General features: G+C 35.4%; 1 protein-coding gene across 7 annotated transcripts in view; it reads right to left on the minus strand.

Moving 5' to 3' along the window:
* Window positions 1–25,209, minus strand: part of LOC107079164 (uncharacterized) — a 34,560-nt gene extending 9,351 nt beyond the window's left edge. For 5 of the 7 annotated variants that reach the window (XM_015361328.2, XM_069197461.1, XM_069197459.1 and 2 more), the window contains exons 1-8: window positions 25,125–25,209; window positions 23,815–24,039; window positions 21,393–21,545; window positions 8,241–8,389; window positions 6,618–6,758; window positions 6,135–6,226; window positions 1,984–2,079; window positions 1,055–1,190 (exon numbers count right to left, since the gene is read on the minus strand). In XM_015361328.2, the coding sequence (XP_015216814.2) occupies window positions 1,055–1,190; window positions 1,984–2,079; window positions 6,135–6,226; window positions 6,618–6,758; window positions 8,241–8,389; window positions 21,393–21,545; window positions 23,815–24,006 (959 nt within the window). In that variant the 5' untranslated portion in view covers window positions 24,007–24,039; window positions 25,125–25,209. Of the gene's footprint in view, window positions 1–1,054; window positions 1,191–1,983; window positions 2,080–6,134; window positions 6,227–6,617; window positions 6,759–8,240; window positions 8,390–11,387; window positions 11,447–21,392; window positions 21,546–23,814; window positions 24,040–25,124 lie in introns of those variants that run through there. The other 2 variants (XM_069197458.1, XM_069197462.1) reach the window with 2 other exon arrangements.
* Window positions 25,210–25,532: the final 323 nt, after the last annotated feature.

The following is a 25,532-nucleotide window of genomic DNA, read 5'->3' on the forward strand; positions in this document are numbered from 1 at the left end:
GTTCCAAGTGAAACAATCAAAGGAAACAGTTGTATTAATTCAATAAGCATTTACATATTCAGATATGGATGTCTTACTGTCAGAAATTGTAGACTGTGTCTGTATTTGTTTTTTGTCATAGGCTGATGGGACTGCAAGAAACTGTCTGTTCACATATTACATATTGTATTTTACTGCACTCTACAGCAGTGTGGTGGACAGGACCTAGAAGCAGAACAAAGTGAAATAGTGGGATCTTCAAATACAAACAGATTAATCCAGCTGTGAAAACCTGAGCAAGAGTTTGGGTAACTTAATTGTCAGGTCCTCAATGAGGAGGAGGCAGAAGCTGTCAGAATCTCAACATGCTGCCAACAAGCTGTCAGTATTTAGTCATGAACTAGATCTCCAGATCTCCACCATGCTCACTTTCACTATGCTCTCACCTCCTCTTGAGCATGTACAGTATAATGTGGAATTTCAGAGATAATTACTTGCTTTGGGCACCTGCCAATAGATATTTAGATGTCACGCCCAACCCAGTTAAGTTGATGTGATGTTTGATCATTGCTTCAATGCATGTTGTGTTTGTTTGTGAAAGGCATAATTTATGTTTTTTTTTTGTTTTCTGACAATATTTAAAAGATCTTTCACAAGCAGTATTGATGATATTTTTCCAGGACCTTGTGGGGTCATCTGGATGTTGTCCATGTCTAAGCTTTGTACAATAGAGGGGGGTAACAGCTGCTGGATAGACCATCATGAGATGGGTTCAAAGTCTCACATACACTTCTCATTTTTTCAGTAGTATAGCAAGGGGTCTTGAATTAATGTTCACAGAACCAACAAGTAAGAATGTATAAGGCATGTGTTATTGCTTTATTCTGGCTGACAGTGATTACATGTTTTTTTAATGATATAAATGTCTTTCTATTTAAGGACAAGGATAGCTCTGTTTGAGTTGGATCTTTCTGCATCATTCCTGGAACTGATAGATGCATGTGAACAATTGCATGCTTAATAAGGATATTTGGGGTTTTGTGCAAGGTTTTATTTTCCATATAGTGATACTCACTGACAAAGAACTTGGGCAAACTTCAGTGGGCCAGTAATCCCTTCCTTTCCATTGTCATCAATTCCATTATCAGCCAGATGTAACTTTGCTAACCAGGGTCCAATTTCTGGAGGTTTTGCTATTTTGCTCTTCTTTCCTTTGAAAATCCAAGAACACCTAATCAATGACTATTTGTTTTCTATTTGCTTCTGTCAACCACACAACATGAAGCTTAATAGCAATCTTTAATCTCAGATTCTCTTTCTGCCTTCAACTAAAACATTCAGAATTTCATTTAGAATGACATACAATGCATGTACAAAAGAGCTATTATTTATTTTGTAAAACATAGTTTAAACATGACCCACTTTATCCTCTGTGATTTTGAGAAAAAGCAATTAACAGGTTCTTTTTTGCACATATAAAATCTTACTTCTCAAAGTTAATAGATTTTCCATGTAGAATGTCAAATTAATAACAGATCTTAGTCTGTTTAGTTTATTTATTTTTGGATCCATGGATTTTTAGTAATCCTTCTGCTTACAGAATGGACAGCACAGGATGTTGAAGCATGTTTGCTTTTGGACTTATATTAATTTAAAACATATGAGAATTGTTTTTCTGATCAGTACTTAACCTCATTTTGAGGCTTATTTACATACTATTAAGTTCTTTTAATTTACTAAACATGTAATTCAATATGCAGTACAAGTTTAGGGAACAGGAAATTATAACTTGTCACATGTATATCATAGTTGCATATTTCCAGCAACTTCAGAAAAGCAAAAAGCAAAAAGACAGATATTCTTTGATTCTTAACTAAAGCCTTAGTTAACTTACATTCACTGTTTTACTTAGTATTGCCTTAACTGGCAAGCTACCCTTCATATTACTGGAAAGACATTTGTCCAGCCTACTGCACAGCATTGTACTTCAACAAGAATAATTACCTTTTGCCTTTTTTTTCTTTTTCACAGAAGTTTCTGGCCTTGTGGTACTTTTACTTTCAACGTTTGAACTTACAGTGGCAACATCCGCACGTTGACCTAAGCATGAAAGTGAAATATTAGGTCAATGACTGTTGTCTGGTTCAGGTTACAATGCAGCCTGGCCCTTGGTTCTGTCTGCTTCCATTCTATGTAAACATCCATATAGTACACCGCATGTGGGCTGTGAGCCTGGATTACAATCCGGATTTCAGCAATACTACCTACCAGCCAAGCACCACAGCTCAAAATATGTTTGACATCCTTCAGAAAGACTCACAATATTTTTTAAAAAACCCTAAAAATGGAGAACTTGCATGACTTTTCTGCGCATCTGCTAATATTGTATTCTTCATTGTTGCTCTCTGTTAGCCATGTTTCTGTGATGCCAATTACACAATAAAAACCAGACAATACGGTTACTGTCACGATTGTAGTCCCTCCCACTTAAGGGCGCTCTGACTCTTCCTTGTTTTGCCACATTTCCTGCACCTGTTCCTTATTCCAGCCTCTTTTCAGTTCCCCCTTGAAAGCCAGACGCTGACACTAATCAGGGCTCTGCACTGGTTTCCGCGTCATGCGAGCCCGGGTCCTGGATGTGTCTGGCTCCGTTATGTTTTTAACTTCCTGTTCCTGTTCCTGTTCCCCCTGCCGGTTCCGACCCGGTTCCCGTTTTTAATCTCCTGGATGGATCGCCTGCCCATGGACTTATGCTTGTTTTTGGACTCGTCCCTGGATTTATTTGCCTCGCTACACCTTCCCCGACCACCAGCACTCCTTGGACATGCCCCCCTATTTTTAATCCTGTATCCTGTATGACTTTTTCCTACTGTTTCCTCACTTTTTCTTGGATTGTGTCGTCTGCATAGGGTCCGGAAAGAACTGTTTGTGACAGTTACTAGTACAGTAGTTCAGGTGGGTTGGTGCGTCAGCATGCGTAGCTCATACCCGAAGGAAGGTCCACAGCCAAAACGTTGTTTTCTTTCTTCTCTTTTCAGTATGGAATAAAGCTATTACTTGTAGCTTCTATTTCTTGAATTTCTCCTAATAGTCCTGCCATTTAAGTAAATGCACCTATTTACCTGGTGAACTGATGTTGTCATCTTCCCTTGGGATGTCTTTTTGCTTCTTTTCTTTATATACTCCATCTGCCATAAAGATGTTTGGATTCTCCCCCTTCCATTCTAGTTCAAATGGTTTTGAATTTCACAGTAGATGCTTGACCCTAGCCTGGCTCATTCAGCAGTAATCCATTATACTTGTACAGACGGTCTTTGCCTCCTGATGGAAGCACACACTCCTATAAGCTGGTTAGGCTAATAATCAGAAGCTGATCTGACATCTCTAGTCCATCTGGAAAAAGGCTCATTCTCTATGTGGATCATTAGGGATTTAACCTTTTGAAAACAAGACTGTAAACCAGGAACACAGTTTTCCAATTTAAATGAGCTGCCCTCCATCATTTTTACTTTTGTCATATCAGTGCTTCACAAATAAAAGTGTTCTGTCTACCATCATTCAACCAAATTCACTAACACTACATACATATATATATATAGGATTCTACATTCACTGGCCACAATATTGAACATTTATATTGAATACTACATCCAGTCAAATGAACAGACTTCATCAGTGGCTGGTAATGTGTGGTTGAATATACAGTAGGAGCATGACAGACTTCCTTTGCCTGGACAATTCCCAGATCTCAGTCTGACTGAAGCCTAGCTTGAAACTTGAATACGGATGGAATGTGCAGTTTAATTGTACACACCATTATCCTCAACATAACTTCAAATTAAGATGGTCCTGCAAACAGAATGGGATTGAACTAAATAGAAAATATTTTAAACATTTGTGGAGTCATGTCATGTCCTCTCCAGCTGTTCTTACTCTTGCAGAGGACCACTGTGTTATTCAGTGTGGGTTCATAATATTTTGTCTAGTATGATTGTAATTTTGCCTGTGTTTTAGGTGACTATAAAACGTGTGGTTATAGAGAGCTATGACTCAAACACTCGTAATATTTTAGGAATACTGTTATTGCATAATCAGTAAGTGTGTGACATTTAGTTTCTCCCCACTTCCACTTAGTCACAGATTTTACCGAGAAACAGCTCTTTATAGTTGACATTTACAAGGGGTCTCAACCACAATAAAGAAAGAAAAACAAAATTTTTACTCAATGTGTTTTTTATAATATGGATATGGCTATTCGTATTCTGTGTTTATTTTTTATCCCTTTAAACTTACCATGAGCCAAATCTGTTTCTCACTTAAAAACACTAAAACTACTAATTACAAAGCAAAGCAGCTGCTTTTCACTTAACATCAGTTGCTGAGAGTTTAACCTCATCAATCCTTCAGGAGAGTGTACAGTAGTGTACAGGTGACACTGATCACTAATCCCAATGCCTGTCTACTTGCATATCTGCCCTGCAGTTTCACAGTTTTGCTCAGACAGGATTTCTATGGTGTGGATTAATTCTTACCAGGGCAATGAATACTTTCCACTTGACTGCTAATTACTTTTTAGTAGGGGACAAGGGGTTGGAAGATAAAAACAGCATGTGAACCATATTAATCAGATATACCCACATGTTCATTCTAGTACAGGGATGAATACATTAGTAAATAGAACCATCTTTTAAATCCTTCACATATGAAGGTTTTCATCTCTGTCTAATAAAAACACACACCTCCCCAGGACTGAAAATATGTGGAAGAGCACACATGCCTGTTGACCATTCACAGATGTTAATGCATTATTTAAACCAAGTGTTAAAAAGCAAACATTAAAATGTTATGTTGATGTTTATCAACAAATACATTTACGGGCATTAGCTGATATTAAGCAGTCTACATTCCTGGATCAACGAATAATTGACTTCAGCCATCTTTATTACTATGTATGAGCTCTGCGTACTTGGCTAATATGTTTGCCACCATCCACACCTGCCCTGCAGCTGTGAACAAAGGATTTATTTGTTTGATAAGATTGGATAAAGCTGCTGTTCATCATAAACAGCAGGTGGATGTACAGCAGCACCTAACATCCAGGTGGATGCTGCACATTGGTGGTGGTGGAGGGGAGTCCCCATTGCCTGTAAAGCGCTTTGAGTGGAGTGTCCAGAAAAGCGCTATATAAATGTAAGCAATTATTATTATTATTATAAAAAAAACAAGCTGAGTCCTGCATTCCAGTAATTGTTAGAGTACACAAGCAAGGTGTCATAAAGAGGGGGATACCCCTGTATGAACAATCCTTTTGTTCAAAGTCAAGTGAGAAGGAAATATTGAATATTACAGTGGCAAGAAATGTAGGTGTCCCTAAAATGCTGCCTACTGAAAGGGGGTCTGATTCTCTTATGAAGTGATAATACAGTACGATCCTGGCTCTCAGTATGCAATTCATAGGATCACTGGTATGTATTCAAAGAATCTGACTTAAAATACAGCTCTCTTACAATAAAAAAGTAAAGTGTTGAAAGGCTACTTATAGCTACAGCTCAGCATCAAAGTTATGGTCAATCCTTCACTGAAATCTGGTTACTTGGATATTTCAAATATTAACAAACAACAATATTATTTGTTGAAGTCTGTGAAAATGTTTTAAACTATAATCATTGCACATTCAAACCTTTGTTTAGACTACTTTCCATCTGTTTAAAACACACCAATATCCAACTACTTTTGCAAAGAGCAATTGTAATTATAACTGTTCTTTACAGGATGATGAAATCTTGAAAGTCGTGTCTTTACTAGGAAAAAGAGCCTATATACCCTGCCTGTTATTTGTGAACTTAGATATCCAGAGACTGAAAAACAATGTGCAGATGTATTAGCATTGAATTGACAGTAATTAGGTAACCATCAATTTTAAAACATGCCTGAGATTAGGACAACTGAGCTTGACCTGGATATAAACATTGCTTTAGGGGCATCATGAGCAGGCTGCTTTTTATTTTGATTTGAAAAGGCTTAGATGTTCAAGATCAACTATTGTCCAGTTCAGTTATTGGCTTTGAATGGATTAATCCTGTTTTATTGGATCATATGCCTATTTTCAAAGTACTGGTTCCTGAAGTTCTCCTCACTGGAAAATAATACCTTACCTAAAGCAACATTCTCAGCATATTCCGCCATCTCCCTAACCAGGTCTGCCGAACCTTCACTTTGTAATTCATTACCATTTACATACAGATCTCTACAAAGAAAAGAAACAAAATATGATGTGATTGTGATGATAATTTTAAAAGTCAATTATTTGCCAGAATTGAAATCAAGTATTACAAATGAGTAAACAGATAAGGGCAACATGAATTACTGTGGAAAGTGCACTAGAAATCTAATTGTCATATTTTTAAGCAGTGCTGCTTTAGTCCACTCATATGAATAAATGGGCACCTGCTACTTCAATTATTTAAATTGCAATAAATCAAAATATATTCACGGGGGTGTTTTATACTCCCAGTTCATGCAAATGTACAGAATCCACACATTTGTCTACTGTACCTAAACTCTAGCACTATAAGACGAATAAGTTTAAGAAGGACTTTAACTTTTAAAGAAGCCAATAAAAGGAAAACAAAACCCACCTTATTGCACTTTTTGTGACAAGTGCAGCAAGCAGAGACCCACTACCTGGGCCTAGATGACAGTAACACAAACTAAGAGAAACAACTTGATTGTTTCCTGCAAGTCCATGCAGCAATCCTTGTACACCCTCTTCTCCAAAACTGCAAGAAGAAAGTGTTACATGTGATGCCATTTCAATTACTCTCTTACAATTGATGTCAGGTAAACTGTCTCTCGATAAGCTATTAACAGAAGTCTATAGTTAAAACATAATGAAAAAAATGAAAAAACAGATGGGAAACTTACAAGGCCAACAGGAAAGAAGGGATTTGCCACTTAGCAGTTTTTATTTCATTAGATATCCTATTTTACCTAAATAAATAATCATACACTGTATATTATGACAAACCGTTTGGGAAAATAAATAAGCTCCTGCACTTCATTCTCTGCACTCAAATTAAATAAAGCACCCTATCCAGAAAAAACACACCACAACTACACAAAATAGGGAACTTCCACATGTACTGTATCTTTGAAGAGAACCAAATTGGAGAATTTCTTCAATGTCAGAGAGGTTGCATAAATCGTGGCCTAGCTGGATTAAATACAAACATAAGATGGGTGTAGTTTTTGTTTGTCAGTGGAAATTAGTAAATTGTTTCGAGGCTTCATTTGAAGCAATACCATTTAACAACATTTTCTTATTGATAATTTTCTCTAAAATTATATGCCTGTTAATATTTGGTCCTACTTTAAGATCTATACATTTTCATCCAAAGTTCTTCAGTTCTCCTTTAAAACTAACGTGTAGCAAATCAAATAGTTATTTGTTAGCTGACTACCTTCTAGAAAAATTGATATTCTGGTCTTTGTTTCTAATTTTGTAAATAACAAAAAGCAGCAAAGTATTAAAGGAGGTAGATCACACATGGATCACTATGGAGGTTGGTGATATTACCCCATCATATCTTGATTGTACATCTGTAGATGCAGGTAGTCTACTGTAGATAAAACAAACATCTACATTTTAAAAGAACCTAATTTGGGAAATTAACAATCCTGGATATTGCTGAGACATAATTTCCCTTTTGTAATGAATGATGTCCTTGATATCATAACTATATTAAATATTCATTATTCTCTGGATTGATCAATTTATCTCATCTTGTATAAATTACAAATATGCAATATTACAATTAAGACGCTTTTTATGTGCATCTAAAGAACTGACATTCAATTCATAGTAGCACATACAGTACGCAGTAAGTAGCAAGAGAACTCTAATTTTGGCATCAGATCATACTTCAATGCTCTGTGGTACCATAAATCAGTTGCTGCATATTTTTCCACCACATCCTTATGAGATTATGGAGGCATGTAGCTCCATCCTGGTCAGAACCCAAAATAAAATCAGAAGAACATTGACCTGAAGCTGTGATGCATGCCTATCACGATATTCATTCCTCACAGCAGAAACATAACACAGAACACTATATTTAATATACTGCTTTATGTTTCAGATTATATTTGATATCTGAGAAGTGTTTTTCATCTTCTGCTAAAGTATTATGCATGTAATGAAATGAATGCTGAAACAATCCACATCAAATCATCTAACATAACCCAGCAAATACTGTACTTACGTATTATAGTCTAGATTAAGAGAAGTCAATGAGCTGAGGTTAACTGCTTTCCCAAGTCTTTCCATGGACCATACATCGAGTCCACAGTCCAGCAGCTCGAGATGAGTAAATGGGTAAACCGTGCGCCCCCTCTTTTCGAGAATTATGGACTGTATAACAAAAAAGCATTGAAGGAAAAATACAGTTTCTTTGTATGGTAAATATAAAGTACACAGCAAACATTAAGCAATTGTTCAGATTTCTTCCTGTGACAACATTGCAAGTACATTACTGATCTGGTATATCAAATGCACTGCTCCCTCTTCAGATGGCACTGGATTCTACTTGTGCACTTTTGTACATATGTGGTCTCTTCATAACATAAAGTCTGCTTCCGGGGTAGTCAACTGTGGCATTTCCATTTTATTACAGGACGTTGAACCATTCGATTAATTTAATTATCGAATTGATCCTTATGAATGAATGCTCTAATCTACCATGATGTTCTCCAGGTTAAATGGCTCCCTGATAATGTATGGTTAACATAAGATTTGTAAGATCTATTTCCAACTTGTGTATTTGTCATGAGTCTGAGGTTACCAGGTGTATTCTGTTAAAATCAAAGATGCGTACATCACATTTTTGTCCCTAGAAGTATGCTAAACTAAGAGGCTAAAGGATTTTCATGGGCTAGTTAAGAGGCTTTCATTGCAAGGGTAACTTAAAAACCTTAGCCAGGGAGTGCAGGTTACTTATCACAAGGGCTCACTTATCATTCTGGACATTTCATGCTTGCAAAGACATTTACATTAAACACAATGCACGTGCAAACAATTTTCCACAGGAGTTCAAAAATGTATGTAAACAGTTATTGCATTGGGGGAACGGGCAACCAATTTTTCACAGTTGAATGTTACGAAAATGTTCGTTATGCAGTACAGATAATTTTGTAAATGATTTAATTGGCCTAATAACAACATAATTACATAAAGACCATCAGATAAAGTTTATTTTCAAAATGATCATAATGAAATGTTTAATTTTTAAGGGATTGCAGGCAGTTTAAATAAAACTATACTTTAGTTGTCCATTTAACTTCAGAGTTTCTGGGCTTACTCAGCATGTGAGTCTTTCAGTGAAATTTAATTATTCAGCTGGCAATTGGTAGGATCAATGCAACAATCAAAGTACCGGTTGCATCTGTAATGATAACAACATTTGTAAGTATTCATTTCAAAGACTAATCATTTTTTTCAGGTATTAATAATTTATATTGTAAACACTAAATATTCTTTTTTATTTATTTTGAAGTACTCATAATTACATAATTTGTTTTTTTGTTGAGCATCTGTATTTGAAACCCTTCTGACAGGGTGGACTTTCTGGAGTGGGGAATTATCTTTGTTGGTGCAAGGGAAGAGAAAGAATTCAGGGAAACACTGAAAATGCAGAGTTGTTGGTAATTGTAAGAGCAGTGTAAAATCTTTTGACACAATAAAGAAGGCTCTTTCTTTTCAGCATGGAATAACCCTTTACCTGTTCCTTTGCAGCCTACATATGCTGACACAGCTAACTAGTTGGACTCTGTGTAGAATTGCAACAGATTAAAGTAAGTAGTAGTAGTTTCTATGTATTACTTCTGGAAGCTCTCTCTTTTAGGTTTAAACTATGCACACTCCCTTAGCAACGTCTTTTATTCCTCTGTACTTGAGCTTGGCCGGGCCTTGTTTGTCTGTGTTTGACTGGAAAAAACCCCAGTATCTGCTTGTGTCTGTTTGCGTGTGTGTTTGACTGAGGTTTAAGGCTGCCCCTGTCTGTGTGTGAATTTTACTGAGGGTTAAGCCTGCATCTGTATTTTGGGTTTAAACCTGTCCCTGTTTGTGTGTATGTTTGGCTGGGATTTTAACTATATCTTCTGAGTGCTTCCCAGTATAAGCCTGTGTCAGTTTATCTCTGTTTAATAAGTCAGGTTTATATTCATGTGCCTCACCTTGCAGTGTGGTAGTTTGCTTATTTGATATAATCTTTGTCCTTTCTTCTCCTGGATTTCTAACCCATTTTACTAACACACTGTACATACTACTTTTCAAATGTTGTACATTTGTTTTCTATTCAGTCTTCAGGTACGTCTGTATGGTTAATGTCCTTTCTATGATAATGTTGTACCTTTTAATTAAATATCTTAGTCATTCTCTACAATGTTTGTTGAATTCTGCACACACAAAACACCTGGGCTGAAAAAACTTTTCTACCACAAAACAAGGTGTCATAGCAGAAGGCGTCAAGAGGTTTCAAAGAAAAACCTCTTATTTCATGCAAAAGTCACTGCATCCCAGAGGCTTTCCTGGAAACACAGGGCACAAGGAGGGACTACACGATAGATGGGACACCAGTCCATTGGTGGACACACAGAGGCATAATTTAGATTAACTATGGTAGAAAACATGACTTTGGAAGGTGAGAGATAACTGGAGCACTAGCAGAAAAACTATGAGAGCATGCAAACTCCACACAGAATTTGTACTGCCAGGAATCAAATCCTGTGCCAAAGTGATGTGAGGCAGTAGCACTAACCGTAATGTTACTGTGCAATGTTCAAGTACATACAAGTGGAATGTTCCATGAGCAGAATAAACCTGTTTTTACTGGCTGTTTCGGGACTGCGACTGTCATTCTAAGACAGCTAAATCTCTAAAATATATGTGTGTGTATCATCACATCTCAGGAAAATACCTGTGGTCTTCCAAACTTTTTCAACTATTTAAGAATACTATAATAATGTCAGGTCTCTCAAGGAAAGAAATGAGGAAGGGGAACTGTAGAAGAGTACTTGATGAGGGAAACTCATCAAACAATAAGTGGAAAAAACTGACAGAGAATTGGGGACAAAGCTACCAAACAATATAAAACAGATGGAATCGTCAACGTATTCTCACAAGTAACAGATGTGTGAGCCATTCGTAATTCTCATTGTCACGCCATTGCGCTACCACTGTTGCTCATGTTAAATGACACTCATCTGGCTCATACATACACACATAAAAAACTGTGGTGTGTTCACCAGTTTTCTTAATGATTTCTGTTACATCTAGATTATTGGTTAAAACACATATATAGTAAAATACATACTGTAACATTCTACTGCCATGCTCGTTGTTTATACTGTACCATGTAAGATATGAGTGGGATAAGAATTTCAAGTACGTAGCTGCGTCGGCATGTGTAGGCTGCAAAGAAACAGGTAAAGGTTTATTCAGTGCTGAAAAGAGAAGAAAAGAGACACAATGTTTCAGCTGTGGAGCCTTCTTAAGGTGTGGAGCATACATGAGATTGAATCAACCCCAATACTCCAGAAGATATTTGTTTGACGTCACTTTGCCAGTAATGTGAATTTAGTTTAATAACATTTACCAGGGTCCAATTTTACCTAAACAATATTCAATACAATAATTAAAGGCATAACATCCGGCATGGTGAGATGATGGTATGATGACATTCCTTGATGAGGAAATTCTTTATTCAATATGATTTATGTTCAATTCATATTTAATTACCTTTTCAAGGTCAGAATAGATAAGAATACTAAACTGTCCTCAAATTTAAACTGATAATCAGTAAATAAAAGGGCTAATGCATGCATAAGTGCTTTTGGCAAGTGGTGAAAAAAAGCATGCATACTGTATGTCATTTCATTAATAAAAGGAGCCACTTAATTTTTAAACATCACAACAAAAATACAAGTATCCATCCATCCATTTTCTAACTGCTTCATCCAGTTCTGGTCATGGGGGAGCAAGAGTCTATCTTGACTACAGACACAAGGCAGGGTATCCTGGACAGGGCACCATTGCAGAAAATACAAGTATTAAGATAATTAATCAAGGCACATACAGTATGACATTGGCTATGGAACTTGAAGTGCTGCACAGGAAGGCCATGTTAATTTTCCTAAGGTGGAAATGTTGTAAATTTTTGTAAATATAAATATTAGCTGAAGATAGATGATCCCTTTGTGTAACAATTTTATGTAATCATTACATAAACAAATTTGTTGGATAAATAACCAAACTTACAATTTACTTTTTATGCTTTTTGATAACAGATGGATATTTATATAGCCATTAGTCAATTGTCAAATTGATTGCAGTTAAAACCACTTTTCATTCATCCTAAAGAACAAATCTTGCCAAAATAAAATAATTAAAGGTTGCAGTTTACAGTTTGAATATCATTTAATTTAGAATAAAATACAATACATACTGCAGCTACACGAAACAAAGACTATTATTATAATCACATCTGATGTTTTTCCAAGTGACTTCTCAATACATTAATTCGTTTGACAACTCTCACAATTTATTTGGACTACAGGGATTTCTGGAAATATTAGGGTCCAAAATAAACCAGCTGCTAATGAGAAAAAAGAATTAGTTTCTATTTAATGGTAAATAGTTTATAATTTTTCATTTTTTCTTTGTAAGAAATGAAGCGTAGAAAAGACTGTTTTTAATCAAATGATTCGGATTATATTATGACACAAAATAAAGCATGTTTATGATTAATCACCAGAGCAAAGTGAATAAACACCAATGAATAATTCTAGCTGTTAGGCAGGCAGCCACAGTGCAAGGTTAGTGTAATTTCTGACTTTTGTTTCAAAGGTTTTCCTCTAAAATGTTTCAAAGATCAGCTGTTTTTATTAATGTACGTACAGTATATAGTCAGGGAGGATTTAATTTAATTTTTATTTTTTGGGACATATTTAGAGGGGTCATTTCTAAAAATACTGTAAAGTTAATTTTATTAACAGTTGAAAATATGTGCATAAACGTTTATTACCAAGTTGGATATTTGTCAAATTCATATTTGGTGAAGAACAAAAGTTATCTGTCAAACTTTATGTTATGCAAAAAAGATAAATTGGGAAGCCACACAAATTCACAATTAGACAAACTACAAAATGTATATTTACTGTAGCTTGGTCAAAAGCTTGATCTTTAAGGATTACTAGAATGACTAGACTATAAACTAGAGTGTACAGGCCTCCAGTTAACCACTGGAGATACTGCAAGCAGATTGCAAAATATATTGGTGGTGGTGGAGGGGAGTCCCCATTAACTGTAAAGCACTTTGTGTGGAGTGTCCAGAAAACTGCTATATAAGTGTGAGCAATTATTATTATTATTATTATTATTATTATTATTATTATTATTATTATATACTCTATAAAATGTATTCTCAATCTCTCATTAGAACATGAAAACATGATATAGACATGCACACCATTACAACTTCTTACACACTATATAATATAATAAAACAACATTTATATATACAAATAATAAAATGAGACTTCACATAAACATAACAGGACCTCTGATAAATGAGCTGCATCCATACAAAGTCCTTGTCAGCTCTCAAATTCATAGTGGTGTATTCCACTACCATCACCTGTCTCCCTGGGGCTGTGCTGTTAGTTTTTGGTTGGAATTGTATGTTGTTATGAACCATTCCAAATGACTGTAATGTCGCATATCTGTTATGTCATTTTCACAGATAGTTGTAAAAGTTTGTAAATGCTATTTTATAAAGTTATATAGTCTTTAAGAAAGAGTTATAATGGTATGTTTTAGGCTCATTCAAATAAAGTGTTACAGAGCTTCTTTTATGATGCAAATAAAGTTTCAACTGTAGCTCTACTGTACTGTACTGTAGCTGTGAAGCTGGATACAGACAGTGATCAGTTTTAAATAGGGTTATACAAGCTCTCATCTTTCTCTTCAATATCTTGTTGGAAAGAGTTGCAAGTAGGATACACACTGTGATAATGGTAGGTGAGATTACATTTTTTGGAATGCTCTTGTCTTTCCTATGCCAAAATCACTGGGATTCTAGCCATTTGGTCTGTGTTTCTAATTAACTGTTATGGACTGGATCAAGGCAGCTGGTACACCCAATGTGAAAGGATGCAGGGATAGTCTGAGGCCTGCTGGATGTTGCCAACACAAACAAGGAGATTTTTATATAATCTTCATGCGAAAGAACACTCCAAGTGTCGAATATTTGTCAGTAATGTGTTAATGAACGAATGCATTAATCAACTCCTTTTTAACAATAACTCAGAATTTGAATTGAACTGCAGCACAAAGCCTTTTCATGAAAATGGGTCATGAAAAAATAAGATTTAAAGGCCAGATCACTACCAAAGATGTTGGGTATCACAAGCAATTAAAGTAAAAAAATATATAAAGAAAGAACAACATTGTTGTATTTTACTCAAATTCCACTCTTCACATTAGTGCTGCATGTGACTCCTTAAGGTTCAACAGGTCTCATTTTAAAATGAATAGATTGTATCTAATGGGTCTGATAAAATACTGCCTTTTAATTTGGGGTTTCTTTTTTTTCCACCCACATTTTGTACTCTTCACTTTTGTTGCCAGATAAAAGCTTCTTTTTTATTATAAATCCCTGTTTACTAAATATAATTTAAAAACAGTTAAGAACTGTAGGTTATTGGCTCTACTTTATATTAGTTTTGTATACATTCGACTAATCCAGTATTTCATACAAAGAGACATACATTCACCAGAGAAGGAATTACAATTATGTTGGACTTTTCATAGTATTGACTTTTTGTCACGACCGCCCACAATCAGAATCCAACCAATACGCTACTCCCGTAAAATGACCTCGCATCGTTCCCAATCAGACTCCAGTTCTTTCCAATTCCACCAAATGCTGTCGCATTAATTAATCAAACAACCAGACCTTTCTTTCATCATCGCACCCTCCATTTCCTGGATTACTTAAGCCCTCACGACCTTGACCTCAATGCTCAGTATTGTTTTTCACCTAGTGGAGCTCCCCTTCTCACTCTCAAGACTTCCTTGCAATTTACCTGACTCCTGAACTTTTGGCTTCCTGTCTTACGAACCTGTCTTGGACCACGGCCTTTAATCTACGATTTGGATAAGTGCACTCGGATTTTCCTTCGACTCCTCTACCCCTTTTTACTATCTGTCAGTCACCGCAAAGGGTCCTAAAATTCATCCGGCTTGTTGGGTGTCTGGATGTGAAATTCTGGGAACTGCAGTCTATGCCAGAGGCATCACAAGGACGAGCCGTGTTGTCTAGAGTTTAGGTTGGATTACTGCCTTGTAAAACATCAGAATGGTTTGGTGCTCAGCATAAAATTCATATTGACGTCCGTATTTTTTTACTTGTCCTTTTAACTGCTGTTAAAAATGAAAGTAACAATGAATCAAGGCACAAACAAGGAAAACATTTATTTTTTCCATCAATAAGGATCATCTTGTTGCATTAATTTAATTTTTTTTTAATCTGATTTAAATTTCTATTTTGGCAAAATAGCAAATCAAATAAAGAAATAAAAAAGGCCTAACAAAACAAATGAACTTAAATGAGTGTTTATTATAAACAATAAAATATTTCTGGACCATATGATGTTCTCTAGACTGTTTCAGGATTTAAAAAATGGGTACATTAAATCCATATTGGAACAACAAGTGTAAGTATTTCTGAAAATAAAAAATACAAGAATATTACAAAATGCTCACTGAGGACATAACATTAGAAAACAAATTCATAGACAAATCAGTAAAAAAGTTTTGCTTTCATGTGTGCTGCAGAGCTTAATACTGTTGTGTTTATTTAAATGTTGATTCTTTTTTCATTAAAAGACTAATATTACAAAATAAACATGTTTAAATATTTTTCCACATTTTGTTTAATCCACTCATTTTCTATGTGAGGTTGTTTTTTATGCATTTTTAATGTTTGTATAAAAATAGAACTTGAAGTTTAATTTTAAATACATGCTTAACCCATACTGGGCTTTCCTCTTGAAAGATTCATAAAATAATTACAATACATTGAAAGGCTTCAGACAAAATAGCAAAAAACAAAGTTTGAGTGAACACAACAGCTCAGGGGTCTATCAGAAGGCAGGGGAGTTTTGGATTCCATTACCAAACTTTGAATAATGACTTCATGCTTAATTTACTGAGATACCAGAGATCACTTTGATAATTAAGGGTGACCTGGAACAAAGACAAGCCTTGCTCCACATGAGCACAAATTACTATTATTCCCCATGTAGTGACATGAAAGGCAGCCATTGAGTTACTTGGTTATCATGGTAAAATACTTTTCTGTATAGCTCTGCAACACTTAATGTGTTACACATCCAACAATTCTTTGCACCTTAGTTCCCCCAAATTAAACCATAAACTTTATACAGATAAAAATAAAAACATTTTCAACATGATTAAACTATAAATGCAAAATTAGTATTTTTTAATTTCCTTTAATTTAATTTTTTTTGTAAATGAGCCAATGCTCATCTCTCTTAGGGGAAATTTAAAAATCCACTTGCTTACATCAGATTAAAAGAAAGGGTACAGCCACAGCACACATTTCTATATTTCTCTGGCTAAACGTGTATTTTTAAGAACATTATCAAAACATATAGGGTACTGTCAAAGGTCAGCTTGCAAATTCAGTTTGCAAGAAATCTAGAAAGCAGATGGGCAGTGTGGAACATCCATCATTGTTGAAGTACTTTGCTACAGCTCAGCAGGAGGCTGAAGCAGTTCGGTTCATACAAAATCACCACTGGGATTTGTGCCAAGTCAACTTCTCTTTAAACTTCCTTGAATGAGACATTCCATGGTGAAAAGGGCAGATTATTTTTTAACCCCAGGTCCTTCATTAACTTGGACTAGACAGGGCTAGTCTTCACTATCTTCCATCCATTTTCAACCACTTTATCTAATACAGGCCCACGGGAGAGCCAGAGCCTATCCTCGCAAGCAACGAGCACAAGATGGGAAGCTAGCCTCTGAGCCACTGTGCTACCCCATCACTATCTTATCCATTTATTTTCAATATCTGTTTCCACCTTTCTGTGACAAATACCTAATCTCAATAAAGGTAGGCCAAAGCACAGAAATACAGTTCGGTGTTTTATTCTACAGTTATGCAGAGCTTTGAGAGCGATTAGAATGAGTTGTATGGCAACTTGTTTGTTGTGTGAGTTGGGCCTAAATTATACTTGAACTTTACCTCACCTGTCATTAGCAAATTCTAAATTCAACATTTAATCCTAAAATGATTTGATCCTAAAAACATAAGGAAATATATGGAGGCTATTCAGGGCATATAGCCCATTCGATGGTTAGTGGTTACTGTAACTGATCAAAAGATTGCAATTGAATTATCATTCAATTGAATTATCATTCAGCTATTAGCAGAAGCTAGTTTATCAACTTCAACAACATTTCTGAGTACCTTATTTCAGACTCCCTTGAATCTACACAATGCAATGTTGCCATGGTAGTACATATTCAACATTCCTTCCAGAACAGTTTTGTTATTTAATAGTGACGGTCTACTTGAGACTACCTGTCCTTTACTGTAACAGTACAAAGGTTGTCATAATGCATGTACAAAGATACACCATCACAGGTAAGATAATCATTCAGCCAAATCGTTCAATATACAATTACTGTATAAATACACTATAAACTTGTATACTGTACAAATGTAACAAAAAATGCAAAACTGTCGCAGAGTTGAATTGCAATCCATGACGATTCAAAACAAATAGCTCATTAATTTTATTGTTGACATAAATGAACAAAATGATCCATGACTAGGAAGCTGTACAATTACACAAAGACAAAGATGAACACACTAAAGCAGGTTAACTACAGCAGAAAGTTAGTGGAGCAAATTATGCTGTCTGCAGGAAGTCTTGAAAAGCTCTTGTTACAGCACAGTAAAAACCTGTGTGATTGATATGCTTTTCTCTTTGGCCTTGTGAGAAATTCATGATATCTCAATGTATCTGTCAAGACCCAGGATAAAAGGCCTTGACAAAAGGAACTGATACTGTATAGTGCATGTTGATTCCTGATTCTTTTTATAACCTTCTGAAAACAGAAAAATCAGTTGTATGTGCCCAAATGTCCATCATTAAAATTTCCCACTAGAACAAATATTATGTAACTCCATTTCTGCCTGAGCTGTAAAAAGTTAATCTCAAATACATGTATGTATTTCCAGTTCATTTTCATATTCACGCAAAAAAAGATTTAAAAATGTCAAATACGACTGCAAACCTAAAATTAAAAAATGCATCAACAAATAGCAGCTACTGTAGTTCCTATACAGTAAATGAACGTGTTGCACAAGCCTCACAAAATTAATTACACAGTACTCAGCAATTTAATTGAATTACCGTATGCAAGCCGTTAAAGACAGCATTGTTGGAAAAGTAGATTTTGCTGAGAAAAATAAACTGCGATATTTTGCATTCAATAAATACAGGATGCGGTTCCATATAGGCTGAGATCAACTTGAGTACTCCACAAAAAAACATTTTGGGGGTCAATATAAATTTTCCACATTTGGTTCTAGTGAACAGACAGATTCATAATGGTGAGACATCATCTAAATATTCAAGGGATCTCCTGATGTAAGTGAGAGATTTGGCTCTCTAAACTTACTCCTGTATAGTTCTCTGGAATCTGCAACAATGTTGATTGGCTCTTCTGGTGGACATTTCCTAGGTAGACATCCATGTATCATTCAGGGTATGGAAGTCATCGCTGGATAATTGAGTCTTAAAACCATTGATGATTACAAACTCATTGGGCATATACCAAAATGTAAAAAAATCCATGTTCAGTATAGATTCAGAGAAGCTCTACTGTACAAAGGCATCAATTACAGTAGGTTGATATTCTAAAACTAGCAAAATACTGTAGCAGCTTTGAATAGATACATGTAGGTTAACCACAGTTCCTTCGGAAAAATAATCACGGAGAATGGGGTTTTTATGAAAATACATTTAGATGTGGGATTAGATGTGCATTGGTATCTTATAATAACAATGATACTTAGGTCCATACTGAATGAAATCCTTATACCCAAATAGTTTAAAAGTTATTTCACTGGCTTCTATCACATGGCTCCTTTCCATGGGATAGAAAAATTTCCCTGGCAAGCAGAACCCCCTACCTCTCATGAAGTGACATGTTTACAATTTGCTGCTGGCAGGTGAGCTGAAGATTTCATTTACATTGGGCTTTAATGCTTTTCTTTATGCCGATCATTGGGATTGTGTAACAGGAAGGGTTACACAAAGCTCTGGACATAATCAGCTACTTGGAGAACAATGTGAGAAATTATCGACTGAGTAGCATTCTGATTTTTGTGTTTGTATTCTTAAATATATGGTATCAATATGGTCTTAAAAATGTTATTTATTATTCAAAAGCACGAGTAAACATTATTAAAGTAATATATTATTTTGTGGAGCTAATTAATATTTCTCAACCAGAAAACAAATGAGTGCATACTGAATGTGTGAATAATAGTAGGTATTCATTAGCTTCTTAACAACACAAATTAATGCAGTACATATCATTTAACAAGGAGAATTTACTCTCAGGGCTACCATCACTACCTTAAACTACAATGATGCTCTAAATGTTTCATGTTTTGGGAGGTTTTTGGAAATTGATTGATACTGGCAGTACTCACTGGCATGCATCTTTTATTTATGGTAATGTCTTGACACAAACAACTTTAACACAGCTGGGTGTCTTGGATGTAGTTCTTGAAAAAATAATCAGATTTGCTACAGTATGTAACCTCTTTGGCTAAAACAGTTGGAGTTACTGAGAAAAGCAGAAAACCAGAAAAGAGAAAACACTGTGTTAAGAATGTTGACGTTCCACTTATCATTTTGGGAGTATTGTCCTTTTCTCAGTTGTTTCTTTAAATATTAAATATTACAAAAGGAAACATCTTTATGGGCATATCTTGTAATGTCAAATCCCACAAAGAGGATCATTCATAAAAAGTTAGATAAAGTGAGTACTGTTAAACTGTTTTTAAAGCACAGACATTAATTTGTGCTCTTTTCTATTGACCATGAATCAGTCTTGGAATTCATGCTTCATGTAACCTGTCAATAACTGTACAGCCATTTTCTGAATAACCTCTGAAGGCTTAAAAAACAGAGAGTATACGAAGTATTCATATTTGTTTTATGAACCTGACACGTTGTCACTTCATGGTCTACCAGCCCACACAATAATGTTTACATGGCTTTAATATAAATCACAATGTAGTACTTATTCATGTACTATAGCCTACAGTATGTTGAGAATATATAATATCTTAACACATAGACAGTTTTTAATATTTATATGCTGGAATGTTTGTTTGAGATTCAAATACACTATTTTGCTGCATTACATCTACAGAATTTCAGGAGTTTAGCAAGTAAAAATGTTCATGTAATTCTTCTGTGTCATAGAAAAACAATATGGTTCCATGACCCATATCTGTTTGTCTTGCTTGTAACCATATGCTTACTGGACAAAATTTAGTCCCCCGTTTAGACACAAATACAAAAAATGGAAACATTTCTCAGTCCTGTTATCCTTTTATTAATCAGTTTTAAAAGAGTTTTGGAGAGAATATGTGGGTATTAAAATTTTAATCTGGTATTGTACAGGTGCCTGTGGTATTCTTCCTGCATCCTTACATCACTGGTTTCAATTATATGTATTATGAATACAAAATGTATTATGAAATGATGTAATGATATAATGAACATATCTAATGAACGAAAATGTGAAAAACATTACAAAAATAAATTATTATTCTGCTGTTTAGTATTACAGAATGTAAACATCATGCAAGCACCTGCTGGTTTCTATTTCATAGAAAGGAAAAGGCGGTGTAGCAACATTTTTTACATAACACACTGTCGGTGACCTGATTTGTGACCTGAAATCTACAATGTAACCAGATTACAATCTAATCTTCACATTCCCCACTGCTGCAGCTGGTCTGCACTTAGACCAAGGACAACTTAAGAAGTAGGATCGTAAAGATTATCGCTAGTACAGTTGCACTTACAAGCGTGCTTCATCTTGTTGCCTTTGTCTCTGAAGTTTACTTCCTCACTACCAGTAATTCAAGGTCTGATGGCATAATGACAACAAGGTCACTGCGAAATGTAAACAGCAGTTGTGACTGTCGCCTTTATTTTGTTCTTAGAGGTAGTGCTTTCTATCCGTGTGGTTATACTTCTTCCAGAATATTTTACAACAAATTATTCCCTTTACTTACAAGATCAGCGATGTCTTGATTGTTTAGAGTTACATCCCACACGCACAATTGCTTTCCCAGCATGTACCTCTCATCCCGGATTGTCATCAGCAATGGTTGAAGACTCTTTGGTGGGGCATCGGCAGCCTTGTATTCAGGAAAGGCAAGCGTTATCTGTGGAGCACATTAATGTGAGGAAAACCTCTCAAATATGATGAAAGTACATGTACACCATGTTACAGAAATACAAAACAAACAAACAAAACAGACATCCATATTATGAAGGTCAAAATATCATCTTTGGATACTTCAAAATTAACAGAATCCTTAATTAAACACATTTATGGATGTGACGATTTTAATAGTTAAATTTTTTGCTTTCCATGTGTTATGGGAAAGAACATGCACTTAAAGATACATTGAAATCCACTGATAGGTGTTCAGTGATTATTTTATGATTCATGCTGTTTTGTATCTCTACCTTTTTTGAATGAATTTATTTAAATTATGTTATAGATCTTTTTTCTTTTAAGACCTACCAAACTTCCATTCCTCCACCTGCTATCAGAGAGCCATAATCCGGCTGATGGTCACTGCAGGTCACAGCCTATCCCAGAAGCCAGGGGTCTAAAGTAGTGCATTGCAAAGCTAAAGCAAAAGGGCCAGATTGGAATACACAATTCAACCTAACCAGCATGTCACCAGGGCCGGATTTTGGTGTTCGAAATTTGCAAAAAGACGGGTAAATGCCAATTGAGTTACGTTGATAGACATGATGCACTTTAAACCATTCTAATGCTAAACCACGTGACTGGTGGAACGAGTCGAGCGACCATCACTTTGATACTTCTAGTTTCTAGAACAGCCGTTAGATAGCGTTTGACTGTTGACTCCCCATCTATGAATTGGCTACATTACTCTGCTCTCCTCCCCACTGAGAGCTGGTGTGCTGTGAGCGTTCTGGCGCACTATGGCTGCCGTCGCATCATCCAGGTGGATGCTGCACATTGGTGGTGGTGGAGGGGAGTTCCCATTACCTGTAAAGCGCTTTGAGTGGAGTGTCCAGAAAAGCGCTATATAAGTGTAAGCAATTATTATTATTATTATTATTTGGAGCACCTAGAGCCGATTGCAAGCATGTTGTTTCAGCTCATTTTTCATTAGTCACTGGTGTTTCCCTCCTTCATAGGCCCTAAAAATTCCGTAGGTCCTAATGGGAAATTCGGTACTGCATGTCACTAGGGGGAGGGAGGAATCCACTGCACCCAGCCATATACTGTACACACCCAAGAAAGCTAGACAGATACAGTATGGGACAACTATATTCACATTAAAACGATGACAGCAGATGGATAACTGTCAGTGAGAAAGAAAAATCCATGAGTGCAATTTCAAACATCCTTCCATTGGCAGCTGAGGGGGAACATCTGGACATCAAAAAGGTGTCCATTCTCTGAAGTGCATTTTAAATGTGCATTGGCAAGCAAAATAAACAACTCATATTCTAACATCAACAATCTCCCCTCTCAAATTATTTTCTTGCCTATGGAAAATCTAAATAATGAGGACTTTTAATAAAAACCTGTCTCATCAAAAAATAATACAGCAGATAAGGAGATGTCATTATATATTTAATGAAGAAGTAATAGGTTTATTCCATACTGAGAAGAGAAGCAAGAAAACACAACGTTTTGGCTGTGGATCCTTCTTCGGGTGTCAAGAACGTCTCAGCATGGAATAAACCTATTACTTGTTCCTTTGCAGCCTACGCATGCTGACACAGCTACCCACCTGAATTACATGCAGTACAAAGATGTACATGGAAGAAACGAGAATAATATTCTCAGGAATTGTTAAAACACTGTTGTGGTTAATGTACTGTATATAGTTTTGACACTGTGAGCACAGTATTAAACAGCTTTCAAAATGGCAGCTTGAAAAAACTGTCTTATAGCTACTCTATTATGTTTCTGAATAGAAAATATATTCTAGCAGTTAAAAAAAGCATCACTTGTACATGGAAGCATGGCACTTGAAGTAAAGAATTGTAAAAGAAAGTTAAATGTCAGAAGATTAACATGAAACAGATTTAAAAAACATCAATCAAGATTCGGGGAGAAACTATACTGTCACAGTGACAGGCACAAATGTCTTGAGTCTTAAAAATGTTATTGGATGTATTATTTATTTACTGCAATCAGTGTTACAAAACCTGTGATGGAGATTATTGGTATTAGGATTACAGAGTACTGTATGTATTTAGCTGGCTACCTGCTGAAGCATGACAAAATACACTTAGAATATAAATAATGGTTTTATAAAGTTGTAAACCAGTAAAAATGATTTAATTAAAGGCAGATTTCATTTTCATAAACCATACCAAAAAAAAACCCCAACAATTTTAATTAAGGAAGTGTTTTGAACTCTAGAGTTATGGAATCACCTTTGTCATGATCTTTTCATTTTCAATACAGCGTAGTGTGCTTTGCTTGATTGTAGGGCTGACACTGCTCCGGGCTTGAGCACAATGGTTTTCATATGTTCTTAAGAACCTCCGAAGAATGATGGGAACATCTGTGACTGAGCCTTGCTTTGCATTTGTTCTGGTTCCTTTTCCTTTCTTTTTTTTGGCCATTTTGCGGCAGATTTTCTTCTTTTTTTTCTGACTCTAAAACAGCAACAAGACCGACTGTAAATTTCCTGGGCTGAACCATAAAGGCATACTGTATATCAGAGGTACATTGAAAATGTAGGCCTGGACATGCTAATTATTAACTAAATATGTCACAGTGTCCTGTAGGTAAGCAATCGTCACAATAAATCACAGCTCAGTATAAAATGTACTAAGACCACTAAGAATGTATCGGAGACCACTAAGAATGGAAAGCAACTGGATTATACTGTAGCTACATTTTAATAAATTAACTTTAATTCCTAAAGCTAACTGTGTTTAGAATTCATCACCAAAATATATTAACATATATTTTGACGTTCGAAGTTTTAGTCATGATACTTTTTCGAAATTTTAAATATTGATGTGCGATTATGTTTAAATTTGGAGATCGTTATCAGAAGTAACTGAAAAGAAGTCTATAGGTCCTAAACATATTTTTAAATAACGACAAGGAAAAGTGCACCATAAAGTTTTGACTCCATTAAACTTTTCCCACAAAGTCATCTACAATATTTCAAAAATTGAGAGGCTGTTTTCTTATTTATTTATTACTGATAACCGTGCACTGATAAATAAATGCTGAGCTGAAAACACTTGTCTTCTAAAACTTTCTCGTCAAGCTAAATTTACTGTATTTATTTGATAGAAACATTTAAGACAAAAGCCAGTATGCTACAAGCATAGTTCATAGTTTAAGAACGCAAACAGTTAAATAAAGCTGCATACAAAAATACAACAAAAATAACATTGAAAAAATAATTCCTGAGGAATATGCAGATACTGTACCATTCCAAACCTGGTTACTTTCATTCACAAAAGCAACAGAATTAGTAATAAATAGAAACAAATGTTTCCGTCTTACAGAGAGTCCTAAAACGCAAACCATGAAATTGCACATTATAACAAAAAGCCTATCGAAATGCCTGTGATCTATGAAATGGAGCAACAATGTAGACGAGATTCACAAATTACAATAATCCCACTGATTTGATTATATTTTGTCCAGGCTTCTAGTGCTGTTCTAGTGCTAATTTTGATTTAGCCATAGGTTTACAAAAAATTCATGAGATTCATCTCACCACCACTGGGACTTTCTCTTGGCGTCTGTTCCTATAGAAACAAGGGTGAATGTTTAAACACAGAAACAAATAAGGTACTTTTTCAAACTGCCATGCAGATTTGACTGTTCAGTTCAGGGGTCTTTAGTGCCGCGATATTTAAATAATCCTTTTTACCATTTTTTTGTGTGTGTTGTTTTTCTTGTTTTTGCTTCACCGCGATAGTTCAATGGCATTATTGGAAAGTTTTCTTTCTGATTTTAATGACTTGCATCTTCAAGCTTTAAATTCCTTTGCTTCAACAATAATTTGGCGATGTAGGAATTATCTTTGCAATTTTTTCGATTTAAAAATTCTACGTTATTACTGTAATTCTGGCTCTCCCGATGTTGTTCTCCTGCTTCAATATTAATGCGATTAATGGTAAAA

This window comes from Lepisosteus oculatus, chromosome 13 (assembly GCF_040954835.1).
Source record: "Lepisosteus oculatus isolate fLepOcu1 chromosome 13, fLepOcu1.hap2, whole genome shotgun sequence".
NCBI classification, from domain to species: domain Eukaryota; kingdom Metazoa; phylum Chordata; class Actinopteri; order Semionotiformes; family Lepisosteidae; genus Lepisosteus; species Lepisosteus oculatus.